We start from the raw sequence: 20,201 nt of genomic DNA on the forward strand, positions 1-20,201 counted from the left end.
CTCTCTTAGGATCCAAAATCATCACCAGCCTGATTTTCCCAATCTACCTGCATATTGAAATCCCCCATGATTATCATAACATTACCCTTTTGACAAGCATTTCTTATCTCCTATTGTAATCTGCAGCCCACATCATGACGACTGTTTGGAGGCCTGTATAAAACTCCCATCAGGGTCTTTTTAACTGTACCCAGAACAATTCTACACCTTCTGAGCCTATGTCACCTCTTTCTAAGGATTTAATTTCATTTTTTACCGACAAAGCCACACCATTCCCTCTGCCTTCCTCTCAATATGTGTATCCTTTCACGTTAAGCTCCCAACCATAATCTTCTTTCTGCCGTGACTCAATGATGTCCACAAAATCACACCTGTCAGTTTCTAACTGTGCTACAAGTTCCATATACCTTATTCCATATACTTCATGCATTCAAGTATAATGTAGCTTTCCCAGAAGAGATCTCAATGATCCAGAAATCTGAAGAACCCTGCCCCCTGCAACAGTTCCTTAACCATGCATTATCTGCCAAATCATCCTATTCTTACCCTCACTGACATGTGGTACAGGCAGTAATCCAGTGATTACTACCCTGGAAGTGCTGTATTTCAGGTTTCTACCTTGCTCCCTATATTATCTCTTAAGGACCTCCTCCCTTTTCCTACCTCTGTCATTGGTGCCAATATGTACCAAGACTTCTGGCTGCTCACCCTTTCCCTTTAGAATGCTATGGACCCCATCTGAGACATCCCTGATTCTGGCATATAAGAGGCAACACACTTTCCAGGTGTCTCAGTTGCGTCTACTGAATCTCGTGTCTAGTCCTCTAACTATGGAAGGCTCTATCACTACTGCAGTCATCTTCTTCCCTCTCCCCTTCTGAGCCACAGCGCCAGACTCAGTGCCAGAGACAGCATCGCTGCAGTTTTCCCCTAGCTTCCTTGCCAATAGTATTCAAAGCAGTATACTTATTATTGGGAAGAATGGCCACAAGGGTACTCTACACTGGTTTCCCATTTCCTTTTTGTCTCCTGATCCAGGTACTTTCCTCCTGCAACTTAGGAGTAACTACTTCCCAAACACTCCTATCTATCACCTCCTCAGTTTCCCATATGAGCCGAAGTTTCTTAACATGGTCTCCAAGGAGCTGCAACAGTTGTGGTTATCTGGGATGCTGGAGGTCTGCCAGAACTCTCACACTTCACTGAAAGAACAAAACACAGCCCCTAAAACCATCCTCACTGCTCTAACTATATTACTAACAGGCAAAGAATAAAGAAAAAACCTACCAGACACCTACCTCACCCAAACCTGTTCTCACCGAAGCTTGATGAGCCCAAGCCTCGCCACTCTTAACACTGGTCCACTCACACAATGGCCGCTCCAACAATGGCTCCTCTGCTTGTTGGTACCTTATTTCTATTTTCCCTTGCTAATGAATCACTGTTTAATTGAGGCTCTAAAAAATGTCAAAAGCCCAAGAATGCTCGTTTTTTAAAATCTCACTCACAAACCTGTGAGTTCCCTCCCCTCTCTCTCCTGATTTAATTGGGCTACTGGAAAAATAATCGGATATACAATCCTAAGGCGGTTTGACCGAGTAGAGGTTGAGATTTTTAACTAGTGGGAGAATTATGAACAAGGGACATAGCTGCTTAATAAGGGACTGATCATTAAAAACTGAGCTACATAAAAATTACTTCTCTGAGAGGGTAGTGATACTCTGGAATTCTCTGTTCCTGAGAGTGATGGAGGCCAGATCATTAAATATATTTAAAGTGGAGATAGATAAATATTTGAAAGATAGAACAATTGAGGATTATGGGTACCTGGCACAGAAGAGGAGGACATACTAAATGACATTGATTGAGCAAGTGGTGTGAACCACCTTTCTGAATTGCTGTACTACTTCCAAAGGTATTTCTCTAGTGATGTTGAAGAGTAAAGTTATAGGATTTTGTCCCAGCAAATTAGATCAAATGAAAGAGGGAATGGCAATCATTTGGAGGAGAAAATGCAGGTGCTGATGCTCCCATGTGCCTGAACCCTTTGTCCTTTTGGATACTAAATATTTGCAAGGTTCTTTTTAGGGTATTCTCACACATGATTTATAATATCAGACATCTAACTCTAGTACGTTGTCTTCTCTCTATTTCTTTCTGTTATCCCTGGTCAAACTGCATTAAATTCCTAAAGCACAAGAATACAGTGAAATATCGGGAATAATATGTTGCTGTATTTGTTGGTCATGTGTTTAGTGGTTAAATAGGTTGCTATAGTTAAGTCTTCATTGAAAAGTACATACCTTGGCTAGGCTTGTTGCTTCTAAGGACACACTATCTTTCAATCTCTTATTTAATTCCTTACTGTAGAAGGAATTTATTCCCCATATATACACTGGAGCCATTGCCGCAAAAGACACTTAATTTTAGCATTTGTCCTTCTATATTGGTATGGCAATGTATTGATTTTAATTGTATGCCATGACTAACTTATTCTAAATAATATTTTATTTAATGCCAAAAGGCTTATTTTTTTTAATAATCTCTGCATGTGTTCTTGTATACACTTCATGTTAACATCATATCTACACATCTGATTTTGAGTCATTTCTTAAAATAACCACCATCCTTGGGATAAATTTATATACTCAATAGTTGTGGGAAGCCAAAAGAAGTCAAATAAACACTTCACTAATAATGTGCTCAAGCTATAGTAAGTATTTTAATCCACAGATTTGAATACATATATTAATATTCATAATTAACTACTTGTAGAATAACCATGCTGAACTTCAGAGCCTCGAAACTGCAATAAAGGTATATTACATTTCATGCAAAAGCACTGATTGCCTCTGTGGAAACAATTATTATAATAGAATCAGCTGCTGAGGATCTTGTATCAAGAGTAAATTAAATGTTATGTAATTGAAAAGTTAATGTCTCATAGCGAAAATGTTAAAATGTTTTCAAAAGCTAATTTCTAAAAACAATGTATGATCTATCCTAGGGTCACAGACAAAGAAGACTTGATGCAGGAAAACAACGTAAAGAAAAGGAAGAAGAGGATAGGAGACAAATAGATTTAGAAGAGGCAAAATATATGGAACAGAAAAGAAAAGAACATCTGGAACGGGCTGAAACTCTGCTTTTCTATCAAACTGATAGAGTGAAAGGATTTAATGTACAGTATAATGTTTTTTTCTAAGAAGTTTATAATATCTTTTGAATTAAAAATTATTGTAATTGAATATTATAAAATTGATTTTATTTTGTCAATCTTATAATTTTGCTCCAGAAATTAAATTATTTCTTAATTAATCCATCACCATAGTTAACTTGCTTTATTCATTTGACTGGATTTCAACATTACCTAACCAATGCTTCAACCTATTGATTCATCTGAATCAGTTGTTCTTTCAGCTATGTAGAATTACATTGATAGGAAGCATAGTATGTGTATTACAGGGAGTGGGGTGAAAAGTTCAATATGGATAAGTCTGAGGCCATCTGCTGAAAAAATAAATGGAATAATTTATTGCCATTGAGAGATTAAGAGTTACGCAGTAAAAATAATTTTTAGTGTTTATTTAATACTAAAAGTTAGCACAGAGGTCCAAAAAATAGAGTGGTCTGAGTAGGAGTGGGATGAGGATTAACATGTTGCATAGTTGTAAGGTCTGGATCTCCCTTGCAAACCAAACAGAGGTGTTGTGCAAAGTAGCCAACCAATTTGGGTTTGATTCTTCCACTGTTGAGGAGACAATGTCAAGAGCACCTCAGTGTAATCGACTGCCTTGGAAGTAGTACACGTGAATTGCTGCTTCATCTGAAAAACTTTATGTTCCAGGAATGGTAGAAGAGGTTAAATGCCAGGTAATACATTTCCTATGAGTGGTGGTAACAATATGTTTGATGGTGGCATCTTGTCAAAGTTGGGGGTAATTCCCAGTATGATCCATTAAACGTGGAGGATGGTGGGGGTGGGTGGCATGATAAGTAAGAACGGGGAAACCTATCTTTTTTTCTTCATGGGAGGAGAGGGAGTATGAGAAGTGTGGGAAATAGAGTTATCATGTTTAAGACCTCAGTCAAATATTGCAGAAGGAAAGCCATGTTTAATTTTAAAAAAACTAGGTATCTCAGAGCAATGGAATGGAAAGTCTTATCATCAGGTGGAAATGCAAAATTCGGAGAATAGAATGGAATCCTTACTTGGAAGCAGAGGGAGAGGAGGTGTAATTGATATTTTGTTAAGATTTTTGCTTTTAGCATTAACAGAATGTTCCAGTTTATCTCAAATTGTTCAAACTATGTGTACCCACAATACTTTGAGCTGATTGCAGGCCTGCGCATATGTACAGAAATTGGATTTGGTGGCCTAAGAGGGACATATCACCTTAAACATGGTAGAGATGCACTACATTGATTTTTGTAACATTATTTCTATGAAAATGCTTAATATCCACGTTCAAGTTACCTAAGAACACAAACAGTGTACAAGAAATGTAGAGTTAGAAATGGTGACGTGTATGAAAGTCAAAATTCAGTCTAGGAGTCATGTTGATGTGAATAAATATAATGAATTTGTAATTTCATTATATAACTTCATCGGATCAGACAGTTTTATTGGACAATCTACATGACATCAGTGTTTGTCATAATGAACACGCACATTTTTGTAGGCTGCACTGATGCTCACTGAAACGCTTAAAGAGCGAGAAGCCCAGATTGAATTGAACCGGAAAAGGGAACATCTTCTTAAAAGTCAAGAAAAACAATTTGTGGAGGAAATGCAACGCCAAAGGTACACAAGTGAGGATAGAGAGTATCAAAATATGCTAAAACAGAAAGAACAGAGAAAAGCTCTTTCTGATTTCCATCAGCAACAGTGAGTAAAGAATTGATTTTGATTATAGTTTTGAAGTTCATTTGTTTGATTTGTAAATTATGTAAAAATGATACTATTGGAAGTGGTATTTTTCAAAGATTTTACACTAAAGCCTGTTATACTCCATAATCTGAATGTAAAAGATCCATGGCAATATTGCAGGGATGAACTGCAGGGAAGTTATGTTTGGAGTCCATACCAATATTTACATTTAAATCAACATGACTGAAAATAAAGTCTGATATTATCATATAATTATTTATTGATGCTTCCTGTAGAACAGTTCTTCCTACACTTCAACTGTGACTCTAAATCAGATAGGGTGCAAAGTGCTTTGGGACATTCTTAGATAATAAAAAAATCAATATAAATTTATTTCTTTTAACTGTTTTAATATAAATAGCAAATAGTTATAAAAAAAACTACATAACATCTTCATAATTCTGAATATACTTGACAAAAAATTCCATTAAAAGTATGCTGTTAAAACTGGGGCTTGAAAACTCCTGGTTCTTCTAATCCAGGAATTTGTATTATCATCACAATATTACTGGACGGCATGGTAGCATAGTGGTTAGAACAATGCTGTACAGTACAGGTAACCCAGATTTAATTCCCGCTGCTCTTTGTAAGGAGTTTGTACGTTCTCCCTGTGATTACGTGAGTTTCTTCCAGGTGCTCCAGTTTTCTCCCACAGTCCAAAGGTGTAATAGTTGGTGGGTCAATTGGTCATTGTAAATTGTGTTGTGATTAGACTATGATAAATTAGGGGATTGCTGGTTAGCATGACTTGAAGGGCTGGAAAGGCCTATTCTGCACTGCATCTCAATTCATAAGTGAATCAGAGTTGGACCTAAATGTGTTGTCCATAAGGGATATTGTTGGGCTGCTGCCTAGGCTTTCTTTAGATGTGGCCATCAACTTAAGATACAGAATACTGGGAGAAAAAAAATAATAATTTGCTGTACTTGTAATTTCTGGTTTTCCAGCCCTGAAGAAGAAGGTGATTTGGTGAGACTAGGTATACCTGTTAAATGAAGTGTAGCAGTGGGAAGCATTTGGAGATTCAAATTATTATCATGGTCCGAAATCTTCAAGGACAATGTAATTAAACTAACATTTTTGGAAGGGATTTAAGTGTGTTTGTCTTGGTTAGTTACTTATTATGACTGAGAGGGAGAACATTCAGTTCATTTGATCATTGCTGGTTCTAGCAGAGCAAGTCCAATTTGTTTCATTCACTCTCTCTTTATTTCTCAGTAGCCCTGCAACTTAGTTTTTTACTACCATTCTAAGGGATCATTTACAATAGCCAATAAATCTTCCATCACATCTTTGGGATGTTTGAGGAAACCGGACTATGCAGGAGAAACCTTGTAGTCACAAGAAGACATGCAAACTCTACACAGACAGCAGCTGACATCAGGATCTGAATTGGTCCCTGAAGCTGTGAAGCAGTCATGATAACTGCTGTGCCACTGTAAAACATCTTGGAAGGGACAAAAGTTGGGTATCTTTAGAATAGTTCTGGCAGTTACACCCCTGCCTCAAAAACCTCTTTGGTCCAGTGCATGAAGTGGCAGTGGTGGATGTTCTCTTGATCGTGAAAATATTACATTTTAAGTGCCTGATTTCCTCTGAGCCCACAAATAGCCAACATTTTAATATTATCTGCCACTTCTCTCACCATGACTAACTTTGACCTGTGTCATGAGAAATATCAACAGTATGCGTGCATATTTGATACCAGCTGCAACTTTTGAAACCAAGTGCAATGTTTTATGAAAGCGTATGGTGAAAGTTACTCATTTGTTCACTAACTTTTCATTATAACAATGGCATTTAAAGATTTATTTGATGGCAGGATAAAAGAACAGGAACAACTAAGAAAACAAGAGAAGCAACAAGATATAATGGAAGGAAGAGAAATCAAGAAATTGGCGCAGTTGTACAAATGGGAACTTAGTAAAATTGAAGAACTAAAAAAGCAAGAAAAATATAACAATAAGATCAACCAAATGGTAGGCTTCAAGAACATCTTCATCTTAATGAGTTGAGTAACATGTGGTTCCAGAAATTCTAGTGGTTTGTTGTCATAGAGGACCTTGAATTTGATTTCTGATATGATATCTTTTTGCTTTCCTGTAACGCCCCTAAAGCTTTGCTTGGAAAAGTTGATTATTTAATGGATTAACAGTACAAATATCTAAGCTATCCCTTACTCTTAAATTTTACTTCATTTGGAATTTGGATTAGTTTATTATTATTATATATACTGAAGTACAGTGAAAAGCTTGTCTTATCCACTGTTCAGACAGATCAAATCATTATACAGTGTGCTGAGGTAAAATAAAGGTGAAGTAATAAAAGACTGCAGAATAAAGTGCAAAGGCTACAGGGACAATGCAATGCAAATAATAAGGTGCAAGATCATAACAAGGTAGATTATGAAGACAACAGACCATCTTATCATACCAGAGAATCATTTAATCATCTTATAACAACAGGATAGAAGCTGTCCTTGAGCCTGTTGGTATGTGTTTGCAGACTTTTCTATTTTTGCCCGACGGGAGAGGAGAGAAGGGAGAATGTCCAGGGCAGGTGGGGTCTTGGATTATGCAGGCTTTTGGCTATATAAAATCAAAAATCCATCCTTACTTCACAAGTGCTTGCCTATCACACTAGGTCAAATAAAAAGTAGAATACCACAGTTTCACTCAGGTGAGAATCCAAATTACAATGAAAAGGTGGAATAGTTTAGTCAATCTAACTGGAATACTTTGATCTCTCTACAATGAGTTTCATTGTCAAAAAGTGAGCACTAGATTCAGAATATGCCTGTGTGGGTTGGTGGTGTTGTGGACAGTTTAGAAGTTTGTTGTCGGTTACAATGGGATATTGACAGTAGGGGTGCAGTGCTAGCCGGAGCGCACCCAACACATCTTTAAGAAAAAAGCCGAAATAAGCAAGCTAATTAATCAGGTGCAGCCCAGCACGTAAATGTCGGCCCAGATCAGAGGTGATTGCCGATTTCACTTGCTCCACGCGATGTTCACTCCTCTTTCCAGGGTGCTGGAGCCTTTAGCTGTTAAACGCCGGCCCAGATAGGCTGAAAAGACAGGGCTGTCAGGATCGAGGTGATATGTTGAATCTACAGAAACTTCTAATTAAGTATAGGTGCTGCCGTGCTTTCTTTGTAATGGCAGTTACGTGCTGGTCCCAGGACAAATCCTCTAACATTTTTCAGAGAGAGAAATGTCGATCCTTAATGCCAAAGAATTTAAGTTATTGACCCTCTCCACCTCAGTTCCTCTGATGAAGACTGGCTTCGGGGCAGCACTTCATTAATTAGCTTGTTTATTTTGGCTTTTTTCTTAAAGATGTGCCGGGTGCGCTCTGGCTAGCACTGCACTCCTGATTGACAGGATGCAGAGCTGGGCTGAGAGATGGGAAAAGAAGTTAAATCTGGAAATGTATGAAGTGATACACTTTGGAAAGTTGAACTTGAAGGCAGAGTACAAGATTAATTGCAGGATTCTTAGCATTGTGGAGGAACTGAAGATCTTGGGGTCCAAGTCAATAGATAACTCAAAATTGCCATGCATGTTGATAGGATGGTTAAGAAGGCATATGGTGTGTTTGACCTTCGTTAAGTCAGTGGATTGAGCTCAAGAACCATGAGGTAATGTTGCAGCTTTATAAAGCTCTGGTTAGACCACACTTGCAGTATTGAGTTCGGTTCTGGTAGTCTCATTATAAGAAGGATATATGGAAATTTTAGGTGCAGAGGAGATTTACCAAGATGTTGCCTGGAACGTGTCTTATTGGGAAAAGTTGAACAAGCTAGGGCTTTTCTCTTTAGAGTGAAGAAGGAAGAGAGGCAAGTTGATAGAGGTGTATAGGATGAAAAGAGGCATAGATTGAACGGACATACTTTTAAGGCGATTGGAGGAAAGTACAGTGGGATGTCCGAGATAGGTTTTTTTTACGTAGAGAGTGTTAAGTGCGTAGATGGTGGTGGTAGAGGTAAATGCATGAGGGACAATTTAGATACTCTTAGATAGGCACATCGACAAAAGATAAATGGAGGGCTATGTGCAAGGGAAGGGTTAGATTGATCTTGGACTATTCAGATAGGCGATTCTATGGACGTGAAAAGGAAGCATGGATGATAGTTAGCCTCCCAGGTGCCAGGGTCCACGGTGTTTCTGAATGCATCCACAATATCCTGGAAAGGGAAGGTGAGCAGCTAGAAGTTGTGGTCCTTTTTGTACCAATGACATGGGTAGAAAAATGGAGGATGTCCTGAAAAAAGAATACAGGCAATTAGGAAGGAAACTGACAAGCAGGATCTCAAGGGTAGCAATCTCAGTATTGCTGCCTATGCCAGGTGATAGTGAGGATAGGATAGAATGAGTGGCAGATAAATGTGCGGCTGAAGAATTGGAGCAGGGGCAGATTTTTGGGTATGCTGCCCGACCTGCTGAGTTCATCCAGCTTTTTTGTATGTTTTGGGTAATTGGGACCTCTTCTGTGGCAAGTGGGACATGTACAAAAGGAACAGGTTGAATCCAAGGGGGACCAATATTCTTGCAGGCAGGTTTTCTAGAGCTGTTGGGAGTGGTTTAATATGGCAGGGGTATGAGAACCAGTAGGATAGAGCTGAGGATGAGCCAGCAGGTTTACAAGTAGATGATGGGTGTAACATGAATGTAAGGAAGGACAAGCCAATGATTAGGTACAAGTGCAGACAGAGCAAAGAGTTAAATTGTACCACAAAGGCAAAGTAAAGGATGAAGAATGCAGGACCAAGGGTGTTGTATTTAAATGCATGTAGCATTTGGAAAAAGGTGGATGAACTTAGAGATTGGTCAGTATGACACTGCAGGCATCACTGAGTTGTGGCTGAAAGAAGGTCATAGATGGGATCTTAATATCAAATGATATACTTTATATCGAAAGGACAGGCAGGAAGACGTAGGCAGTGGTGAGGCTCTGTGGGTAAGCGATGGAATTACATCTTTAGAAAGAGGTGACATAGGGTCTTGTGGGTGGAGTTAAGAAATTGCAAGGGTAAAATAAATATTATCGGAATCATGTATATGTCTCCAAAAAGAAACCAAGATGTGGGGTTGAGATTGCGAAGGGAGCTGGAAAAGGCACGTAATAAGGGTAATGTCACAATTGTAATGGGGGATTGAGCAAGAGGATTGAGAAAAACAGGTTGGTGTCAGAATGTAAGAGAGGGAATTTATTGAATGCTTATGAGATGGCTTTTCGGAGCAGCTTGTGCTTGAGCCTGCATGGGGAGAGGCTGTCTTAGGTTGGGGGTTGTGTAATAACCCAGATCTTATTAGAGAGCTTAATGAAAAGAAACACATAGGAGTCGGTGATCATAATATGATTGAATTCATACTGCAGTTTGAGAGGGAGAAGCATAAATCACGTGTATCAGTATCGCAATGGAATAAAGGGAATTACAGACAAATGAGAGAGAAGCTTGCCCAGGTGGTTTGGAGGAGGATACTAGCAGGGATGACAGCAGAACAGAGATGGTTGAAGTTTCTGGGAATAGTTCACAAGGAGCAGGATATGTCCCACAGAAGATATTGTTCTCAAATGGCAGGGGTAGGCGACGAGGGAAGTTAAGGATTGCATAGAAGCCAAGGAAAGGGCATATAATATAGCAAAAGTGAGTGGGAAGTTGGATGATTGGGAAGTTTTTAACATCCAACAAAAGGCAACTAAAAAAAACTATAATAGGGAAAAGATAAAATATAAAGGCAAACTAGCTAATAATATAAAGCAGGATACCGAAAGCTTTCTCAGTTTTATAAAGAATAAAAGGGGGGGTGAGAGTTGATATTGGACCACTGGAAAATGATGCTGATGAGGTAGTAATGGGGACAAAGAAATTGTGGGTGAACTTAACGACTACTTTGCATCTGTCTTCACTTTGGAAGACACTAGCAGTGTGCCACAGGTCTGTGGCTGTCAGGAAACAGGAGTAAGTGCCATTGCTATTAAAAAGAGAAAAGTGCTAGGCAAACTCAAAGGACTTAAGGTGGAAAAGTCACCTGGACCAGATGGACTACTTCCCAGAGTCTGAGAGAGATTGCTGAAGAAATAACGGATGCATTGGTGATAATCTTTCAAGAATCACTTGATTCTGGCATGGCCCCGGAGGAATGGAAGATTGCAAGTGTCACTCCACTCTTTAAGAAGAGAGGAAAGCAAAAGAAAGGAAATTATAGCTCAGTCAGCCTAACCCCAGTGGTAGGGAAAGCATTGGACTTTATTGTTAAGGATGAGGTTGGAGGTTGGATATACTTGGAGATAGAATGGCCTAATTCTGCTCCTATGTCTTATGATCTAATAATGAGATGCTATATTTTAATTCAACAGGAGAAAGAAACAAGGAGATCAAGGGAAACACAGCTCTTTTATAATAAATTATAATTCAGGGAATACAAAGAGGTTCCACTTTCAATATTTGCCATTTTATCTACTCCATTCTGTACAGTAGTCTTCATCTTTTGACATGCTGCCAAATTTTCTTTGACTGTCAGCTCACTATGTTCATCCAAAATAAATATGCTATACTCTGGAATGAACAGCAAAATATCCTGAGTTGCCCTAACTGCAGCAGAAGAATGGTATCGGGCTTAAAAGATACTGAGCTTCACAATGAAAGACATTTAACATCTTTGAATTGCTCACTTCAGTTAAATAAATTACATGCTTAATTACATAAACAAATTAAATAAATTTTCTTTGGTGGCTTGGCTGCTTACTGATTATAACTTGCACCAAGTTCAGTTTACCCATAACTTCTGTGGTTCTGGTTAAGTAACATTCATTTTACATTTCTCACCTTTAGCCACAGCACTTTGTAATTCCATTATCTCTAGCTAACTTACAGTCCTCCAAGACCTTTGAACTGCCTGATTTCTGGCCTTTTGGTCATTCCCAAATTTAAGTGCTCTTCTATCAGAGGCTATGCCTTCAGTTATCAAGGCTATGAATTCTCTCTCTGTACAGACCGGTTTGTCCTTCTATCACTTGCCCCTCTGAAGACGCTGTTTAAAATCTACCACTTTGCCATGGTTAGGGTCATCTGATCTGATATCGTATGACAATGCTTTTCTGAAACAACTTGGGATGTTTACATTAAAATCATAAGATAAATTAATTCTCAATTTTTTGATTTTCAGGCACATGTTGAGAACAATAATATAATTAAAGCACTAGAAAAGCAAAAAGAAGAATTACAAGATGAAGATATCAGGTTATATGTTTCAGCAAAACAAAAAATGATGAAGCTTAGGAAAGAAAGACAAGCAGAAATTGACAAGTAAGAAACAACCCAGCATATTTTTGCCAAATAAACATTTATCTGGAATATCTCAGAAAATAGCTGCCAGTTGAAGTAGTGAATGCAGGCTCACTTTTAACATTTAAGAAAAACTTGGACGGGTACACAGATGAGAGGTGTATGGAGGGATATGGACCATGCGCAGGTCAGTGGGACTAGGCAGAAAAATGGTTCGGCACAGCCAAGAAGGGCCAAAAGGCCTGTTTCTGTGCTGTAATGTTCTATGGTTCTATAATTTTTATATCTTTTACTGGGAGCTGTGAAAAATGTCAAAAGTGTGCTGTTTTTTCTTTAAGGAAACTGCACCACCACTCGTAGGGAAACACTGCATCATAAAACCAGATGATGATGGATCTTGGGTTTCATCTGTATATTGAAAATGCATAATGCAGAACAATAGTTGATTCCTATTGTAGAAAGCTGATTATCCAGAGACCTGCCTGGATTCAACTTGTGGCTGACATTTCCCTATGTAGTAAAATAGGCCACCTATCCCTTGAGTTTAAGATATTTACTTTAACTCCTCTCATATGCTTTCTCTCTATGTTCATGATTTCAAAATGAATTCCCTGCTGTATTTGAAATGTCTTTTTTGTTTTATTAAGGGTAGTTTATTTGTAATAATTGATTTTTTTATGGTTTTTTATTTAATAAGAAACTGTAGAACAGTTGAAATGTTATGTCCTTTTTCAATTTTCTGGCAATTTTAGGGAGAAGGAAGATCAAAGAAACAGGATGTTGAAAATAATAAGTGAACAAATGAGAGAGGAAGCACGAGATGAAACAGACCGCATTAAGAAAGCAGCAGCAGAAAAGGAGGCTGCAAGAGAGATGGAAATAAAGAAAAAAAAAGAAAAATTAGTGGCAGATATGAAGGCAATTGAAGAACACAGAACTATGATGGTAAAATACTTGCAGGTTTTGCTGTTTCTTGTGCATCTTATTTTCCCTCTTTATAATGTGGCAGGTAATTTCAACTTGGACATCCAAAATAGGCAGTTGCATGTTTATCTATTGTATGCCAAACCTGATCCAAGTAGAAATAAAATTAGGGGTAGCACATACTACTGCCCATAAACATGCTACTGCCCATTTTGGACATCCAAGTTGAAATTATCTGCATGGTTAAAGCCATGTTATATATAGGGAAAATAAAATTTTATTACATTGGCCCATCATCAAGAACATCTTCAATAGACAGTACCTCAAGAAGATGCATCCATCATTAAGGATCCTTACCATCTAGAACATGCTCTCTTCTCATTACAACCATCAGGGTGGAAGTACAGGAACCTTAAGATTTCTGAATGATCCATGAACCCCTTTTTCTCTCTTTTTGCAATATTAACTTCATTTGATATATTTCTTGTTCTAAGTCATTTTTATGTATTGCACTGTACTGCTGCCACAAAGCAACAGATTTCATGACATTTGTCAGTGATAATAAACCGATTTTGATCCTAATACTATGGGAATGCAATTTAACTTCAGTAGGACTTAATAACAGATAGACAGTGAACTAATCCATTATAAGTCCTACCAAAGTTAAATTGCGTAACCTCCTGTAATCTCTTTTGTTCCTGTACATTGGAGCCTCCTTACCAGGTAGTGATATAACCAGTAAGAATGCTCTCCATGACTAGACTTTGGTAACATACCAAACTCTCAAAACTTATGATTGATTGAGACACCTTTATTAGAGACAATGAGATGAAAGTATGGATATAGGCATTAAAGAATATAAGGAATCATTGAATAGAGGAAAGGTACAGTAAACATTGAGGCCATTCATTTGATACACAGAATAGAGAAAATAAATTCTATATCTCTATACCTATGACTTGACTATCACTCTTCTCACAGTCACTTGTAAGAATGTTATCTTTTCTCATTTCTGTTGTTTCCACTGCATCTGTTCTCAAGATGAACCTTTCAATTCTACAACATCTGAGGTGTCCTCCTTTTTCAAAGAACAGGGTTTCCCTTCCACAATGATCAATGCTACCCTCACCATCCTCTTGCCGCTATAATAGGGATAGGCTTCCCCTTATCCTCACCAACCACCCCGAGCACATCATTTGTATCAGCACATCATTCTCCATAACTTCCGCTATCTACAACGGGATCCTATCACTAATCTATCTCCCCAACTCCTACCACCACTCTCTGCTTTCCATAGGGATTGCTCTCTTGACCATAAGACCCATAAGATATAGGAGCAGAATTAAGCCATTTGGCTTATTGAATCTGCTCCACCATTTCATCATGGCTGATCCAATTTTCCTCTCAGCCCCAATCTCCTACCTTCCCCGTGTCCCTTCATGCCCTAATCAAGAATCTATCAACCTCTGCATTAAAAATACATAAAAACCTGGCCTCCAGAGCTGTCTATGGCAAAGACTTCTACAGATTCACCATCCTTTGCCTGAAGAAATTCCTCCTCATCTCTATTCTAAAAAGATGCCTCTTTATTGTGAGGCTGTATCCTCTGGTCTTAGACTCTCCCACCATAGGAAACCACCTCTCTACATCAATTCTGTCAAGGCTTTTCACCATACGATAGGTTTCAATTAGGTCACCCCTCATTCCTTGGAATTCTAGTGAATACAGGCCCAGAGCCATCAGACATTCTTCATATGACAAGCCATTCAATTCTGGAATCATTTTCTTGAATCACCTTTCAACCTTCTCCCATTTCAGCACATCCTTTCATGCACAAGGAGACATCAAGGCTTGGAGCATAGTGTTTAATTTTGAGGTAATGTAGCTTAATGACTAATTCTGAAGTGATGATAATGTTGGAGCAGAGCTGTAGTCAATGAAGAACATCCTGATGTATGCATCATTATTGTCCAGTTGTTCCAGAGCTGAGAGAAGAGCTAATGAAATAGCATCTGTTGGCAAATTGAAGTGTTTCCAAGTCACTGCTCAGGCAGTGGAGAGCACGGAGGTGATATTTCACTTTAGCTAATACAATGCTTAATGATTCTTTAATGAGTACACTTTGAGGCAATGTAACTTAACCAGATAATGTCTGTTTAGCTGAAAGAACATGAGGAGAAGGAAAAAGAAGAAAAATTACAAGCAATTGAAACCCTTCATGCCAAATTGGAAGCAGATTATATGCATAATGAAAAGGAAAAAAAGAAAAAGCTTAAGAATCTGGAAGAAGGCAGAAACATACAATCTTTCCTTGTTGAACAAATGGTGAGTTTTATGAAATTATATATTTTATTCATGTAGGGTAGGTCCTGGTTCTACTTTCCTTTCCTCCAATCTTTATCATGTGATTCTGGATGGTGAAAACAGATCCCAAACTGATTTTTCTTTTTCCCAATTTTATGCTGACTACTGGATGTATCAGTTCATTTTTACATGTTGATTTTGCACAAATGTGTTCTAGATATAGTTTTTAAAATCCATTTTCTGTAGAACTGTCATACATTGGGAAGTTGTACGTATACTTCCTGTCATAATTCACCTGAATGAGATGTCATTTCTCATTATATTTTGTACACATAACAATATAATGAACATGCACAGTGGGTATTATTAACATACTGAGAGTAATTAGATAAGGAAATCAGGACCTTTGTCAGTAACTAAGTATCTAAAGAACTGCAGATGCTGAAAATCTCAAAAAAAGACTTAGAACATTCTGGAAATGTAGTTTAGATGGAATTTGTGAAACAAGAATGATAGTGACAGGTTCATGTCAAAACCCTTTCATCAGAATTGTGAATTAACAATAAAGACTATTCACTCACAATGACATATCAGTATGAAAGTATCACACAATTTCATGTAACCCTCCTTGGATGTAATTTTATAAATTTTATCCTGACTTCTCAAAATCATTTCAATTTTACTCAATGGCACTGGGCAGAGATCAAAGCATCTGTGTTCTGTTGAAGTCTGATCCATGGCCCTTAGTGCTGCTCCTCAAATCGACTGGGGAGCACCTGTTTTGGTGTGCAATCAATCCCTTTGTAAGTCTTGGGGGAAGGGGAAGGTCTCTGGAGATCCATGCATTTTTATCTGCCTCATAGAGAGGGAGATAACTTTAACATGTCCCAATCTCTAATTGTAAACTTAATTGACTACTGTTTATGAACATCCGGTTTGGGCTTTAATAATTCTTAATGATACGAAACACAATCATAATCTCTTAAAGTGAGGATGACCCATTTTTGCGATTTGTATTACAACAATGTTTGATTTTACATTAGGACAAATGAAAACACCCATTTAGTGAACCTAAAATAAGTATCATTCAATGTGCAGGCAATAGTCTTTTCACTTGTGTAAAGACCAACAAGACTAGCAATAAAACATCAAGCACTCAAGACATATTTTCTAGTCGAGAAGCATGTGATGCAAAATCCCATTTCTCTTTATGTTGTAAATATCAGCATGCTTCTTGCCAACATAGTTAAGAAGAGTTCTATTTATATTTATAATAGTTACAAACAATTGTCAACAATCTTAATTCACTGTCAGTTGCGGCAACATTTATTAATCTACAGTTAAACATCATCAGTCCTTCACCAGTATGCCTGATACATAGCATGACTGAACAATGGCCTACTTAATTCCAAATCTATAGGTTGGGAGGGCTACCTTAATTCCTGTGAATATGAAGTGACAGCAGAGAAAAGTAAAAAACACATAAACAAGAAACACATAAAAAGAAACAAAAGAAAAGCATAAATAGGGCTTTTGTTTTTAAAGAAATGGGTAACTTGATTTACCTAATTGTTTTGTCAATTAGTAATTGCCTGTAATTATAGTATCCCTTGGTATTAATGATAAACATCATATTTCTTACTTTTGAAAATAAATGATAACTAATCTAAGTGTTATACAAAATTTAAAATCATTGTTAAGTATTAACTTAGATACAATATACACAAAATGCTGGAGGGACTCAGCAAGCCAAGTAGCATCTATGGAAATGTGACCACTTTTGTAATATTCTGCTCCATCTGCCAAAAGCAAAATTACCCAGCAGCTAACCATTTTTATTCCTATTCCCATTCTGAAATGTCATTGCATGTCCTCCTCTTCCGCCACAATGAGACCACTCTCAGGGTGGAGGAACACCACCTCATATTCTGCCTAGATAGCCATGAACATTGATTTACTTTCCGGTAACTTTTTCTTTTCACCTCCCCCTTCCTTTTTCTTCTGTTCCCATTCTGGCCTCTCCTCCTCATCTGCCTACCACCAATGTTCTCTCTAAGGTGTGCACACGCACACATCTTTTGCTACTAGTGGACAAAGGAATTTAAACTATGCACAAAAGGTTGTCACACTCTACCTCACATTTCCTTTTCCAGTTTCTGATGGAAGTTGGCGATGATTTGTCTGCAGATTTTAGAACTGGCTTATAGTTTTTATTTAAGAAATTATTCAGTGTGCACATGTTGTTGTCACTGGGCAAAAATTGCACAGCACTTGATTTTTGTGCACATTGGTCATTACAAGTTAGAGGGGACATTGCCTACCATCTCCCCGTTGCCCCTTTCTCCCATGGTCTATTCTCATCAGATTCTTTCTTTTCCAGCCTTTATCTTTCCCATTCACCTAACTTCACCTCTCCCTTTCCAGCTTGTTCTCCTTCCCCTACCCCCATCTTTTTATTCTATCATCTCCCCCTTTCCTTTCCAGTCCTGATGAAGGGACATGGCCAGAAATGTTGACTGCTTATTCATTTCTACAGATGCTACCAGACCTGTTGCAATCCACCGGCATTTTGTGTCTGTTGCTCTGGATTTCTAGCATCTGCACAATCTCTTGTGTTTGTCAACTTATGATGCAGGTTACTTACAGTAAATAGCAAGATATAAAGTTAACATAATTGTAAACAAAATAAAGGATTAACAACTAATCAAACATGCAATTAACTTTAAGATTATAAAAATGTTGAACACTTTAATGTATTGAAACTTAATATTTTTGCCATTATTGGCTCAAATGAGTTAATTGTGAATTAACATTTAAAGAAATTGGCCCATTTATTCTGCATTCACAATGTGCTTGCAATGAATTCTGCCTATCAAAGAGATAGACTTAGATAAGGAATTCTACAAGGATTAAAATAATTCAGGGAAAAATATCCTTTCCAGTGTTGTTAAAATAAACAAGCAGTTGTGAGAATGTTTTATGGATGATCAGGTTAACATTGTTGTTTGAAGATTGTCTTCAGTTTTCCCTTGCCTCTGTTAAAGAATAAATGCCCTAATTATGATCCATGTATTGTCTCAAAGGTTTGTTTTTCTTTGTCCATTTCCAGGCTGAAAAGAAAGCAAAGACACTAGGTGAGCGTGCAGATGAACTGGAACACGAACAAAAAACCATGGCTCTGCTTGAAGTGGAAAAGAAGAAATTTGAAAAGTATGCACAGGAAGTTATTAATACAGCTTCAAAAAAAGGGCAAAATGTTTATCCACTTCTTAAGACTGCCCACCAGGGCATTGGTGGTGGGCATGGTCCTGTGTTCAAAGAAAAAGGTGGAATTAGACCAAGTTACCAAGTCCAGGATGCCTCAGGGATTCAGCTTCCAAATTATAAAAGCAACACAACAGAAATGATTAAAAAGTTATATGACAACTGCGATATTGAGAAATCCAAAAAATCATTAGGGTTTATATGGTGAATGCTTTGGAAATTATAACTGACAAATTGATTGCATCACTTTTACAAGCATCTTACATTAAATTGCCAACATTAATCTCCATAATCATCTTCACAATAACCATGTACTTAAGTATTTGATTGCATGTATTATGAAATTAACAATGTTTGGATAGTTATGTTGTGAATTTGAGAGATTCAAATAAATATCAAACAATGAAACAAGTATAGAACTTTTCTACTGTCAACTAAATTATATTTCTACCAAAAATAAAAACCTTTGAGGTGAATTTTACTTGACATTGACCTTAACAATAGCCAAGTAAAAATTGACCGATAATGATCATGCTAATATTGAATAGTAATAATGCTATCAGTACAGGTTTTGATATTTCCTTTATCTGTTCACTGATCTTCATAGGCAATAGTATTTAAATATAAGTGCCCTGCTTTGAGATTCTGAACTTTTGACCAGTATACCAAGTACAAATATAGTGTAATTATGACTAAAGTTTAAGCAATATTTTCTACATTCAATGTACAGTATACTGAGCATTTTATTCAAATTCCATTGACTTTTACTATTAATCTGGGCCACTTCAAGATTTTATCCTCTAAATCTACTGTACTTGCTTGAAGATATGCAAAATAGAAATGTATCCTAGAAACAAAATTCTTGAAAAGCAGAGTGATGGGCTATACTTTAATAATGGCAGTGTTTCCACCAGCAGAGTCCGAATGAGAATTTTTCCACTTTCTGGACGCAGTATACATTCGGACAATTCCATAGCACATAGATTTGTGTTGAAGTTTTGAAGGTATTGGTATTTAGTTCTTTGGATATGCTTTGTTACGATTTTAATGGATTTCATGTGTGTCCCTCTAAACATTCACATTTAAATTTCTGCATGATGAGAAATTCAGTTGTCTATTAAACTCAAGTTAGTATAAGACAATGGCAGATGAAGTTTCAGGGCTATTTCTCACCCTGTCAATGAGATTTCTGTCCTCTGATCCTTGTGTTATATACTAAAGTAAGAGGTGGCAACATTGAGCATTTTCACTTAAATACGTTTTTGTTGCTATAGGTATATATGGAGAGTATAAATGGCATGAAATTAACTTTTCACACCAGCAGCACAAGATCAGGACACACAAGTTAACTTCACTTGTACATCATTTAAAAATGTGCAAAAATTAACAAACCAGACTGGTGATGGCATTTCAAAAGGATTGAAGAACAAAGTCTAAATCATGACTAATGTTTAAGCTGTTCAGCGCTGAGGCATGTGACGCCTGTCC

The 20,201-nt window shown here is 37.4% G+C and overlaps 1 protein-coding gene across 2 annotated transcripts in view; it reads left to right on the top strand.

The window, feature by feature from the left end:
- Nucleotides 1-19,145, top strand: part of cfap210 (cilia and flagella associated protein 210) — a 36,966-nt gene extending 17,821 nt beyond the window's left edge. The window contains exons 3-9 of one of the 2 annotated variants that reach the window (XM_059966626.1): nucleotides 3,008-3,181; nucleotides 4,683-4,888; nucleotides 6,753-6,909; nucleotides 12,103-12,242; nucleotides 12,974-13,166; nucleotides 15,306-15,470; nucleotides 18,559-19,145. In XM_059966626.1, coding sequence (XP_059822609.1) covers nucleotides 3,008-3,181; nucleotides 4,683-4,888; nucleotides 6,753-6,909; nucleotides 12,103-12,242; nucleotides 12,974-13,166; nucleotides 15,306-15,470; nucleotides 18,559-18,921 — 1,398 coding nt within the window. In that variant the 3' untranslated portion in view covers nucleotides 18,922-19,145. The remainder of the gene's footprint in view (nucleotides 1-3,007; nucleotides 3,182-4,682; nucleotides 4,889-6,752; nucleotides 6,910-12,102; nucleotides 12,243-12,973; nucleotides 13,167-15,305; nucleotides 15,471-18,558) is intronic. The other variant, XM_059966625.1, reaches the window with a different exon arrangement.
- The last annotated feature ends 1,056 nt before the right edge of the window (nucleotides 19,146-20,201 follow it).

This window comes from Hypanus sabinus, chromosome 4, assembly GCF_030144855.1.
Source record: "Hypanus sabinus isolate sHypSab1 chromosome 4, sHypSab1.hap1, whole genome shotgun sequence".
In the NCBI taxonomy this organism is placed as follows: domain Eukaryota; kingdom Metazoa; phylum Chordata; class Chondrichthyes; order Myliobatiformes; family Dasyatidae; genus Hypanus; species Hypanus sabinus.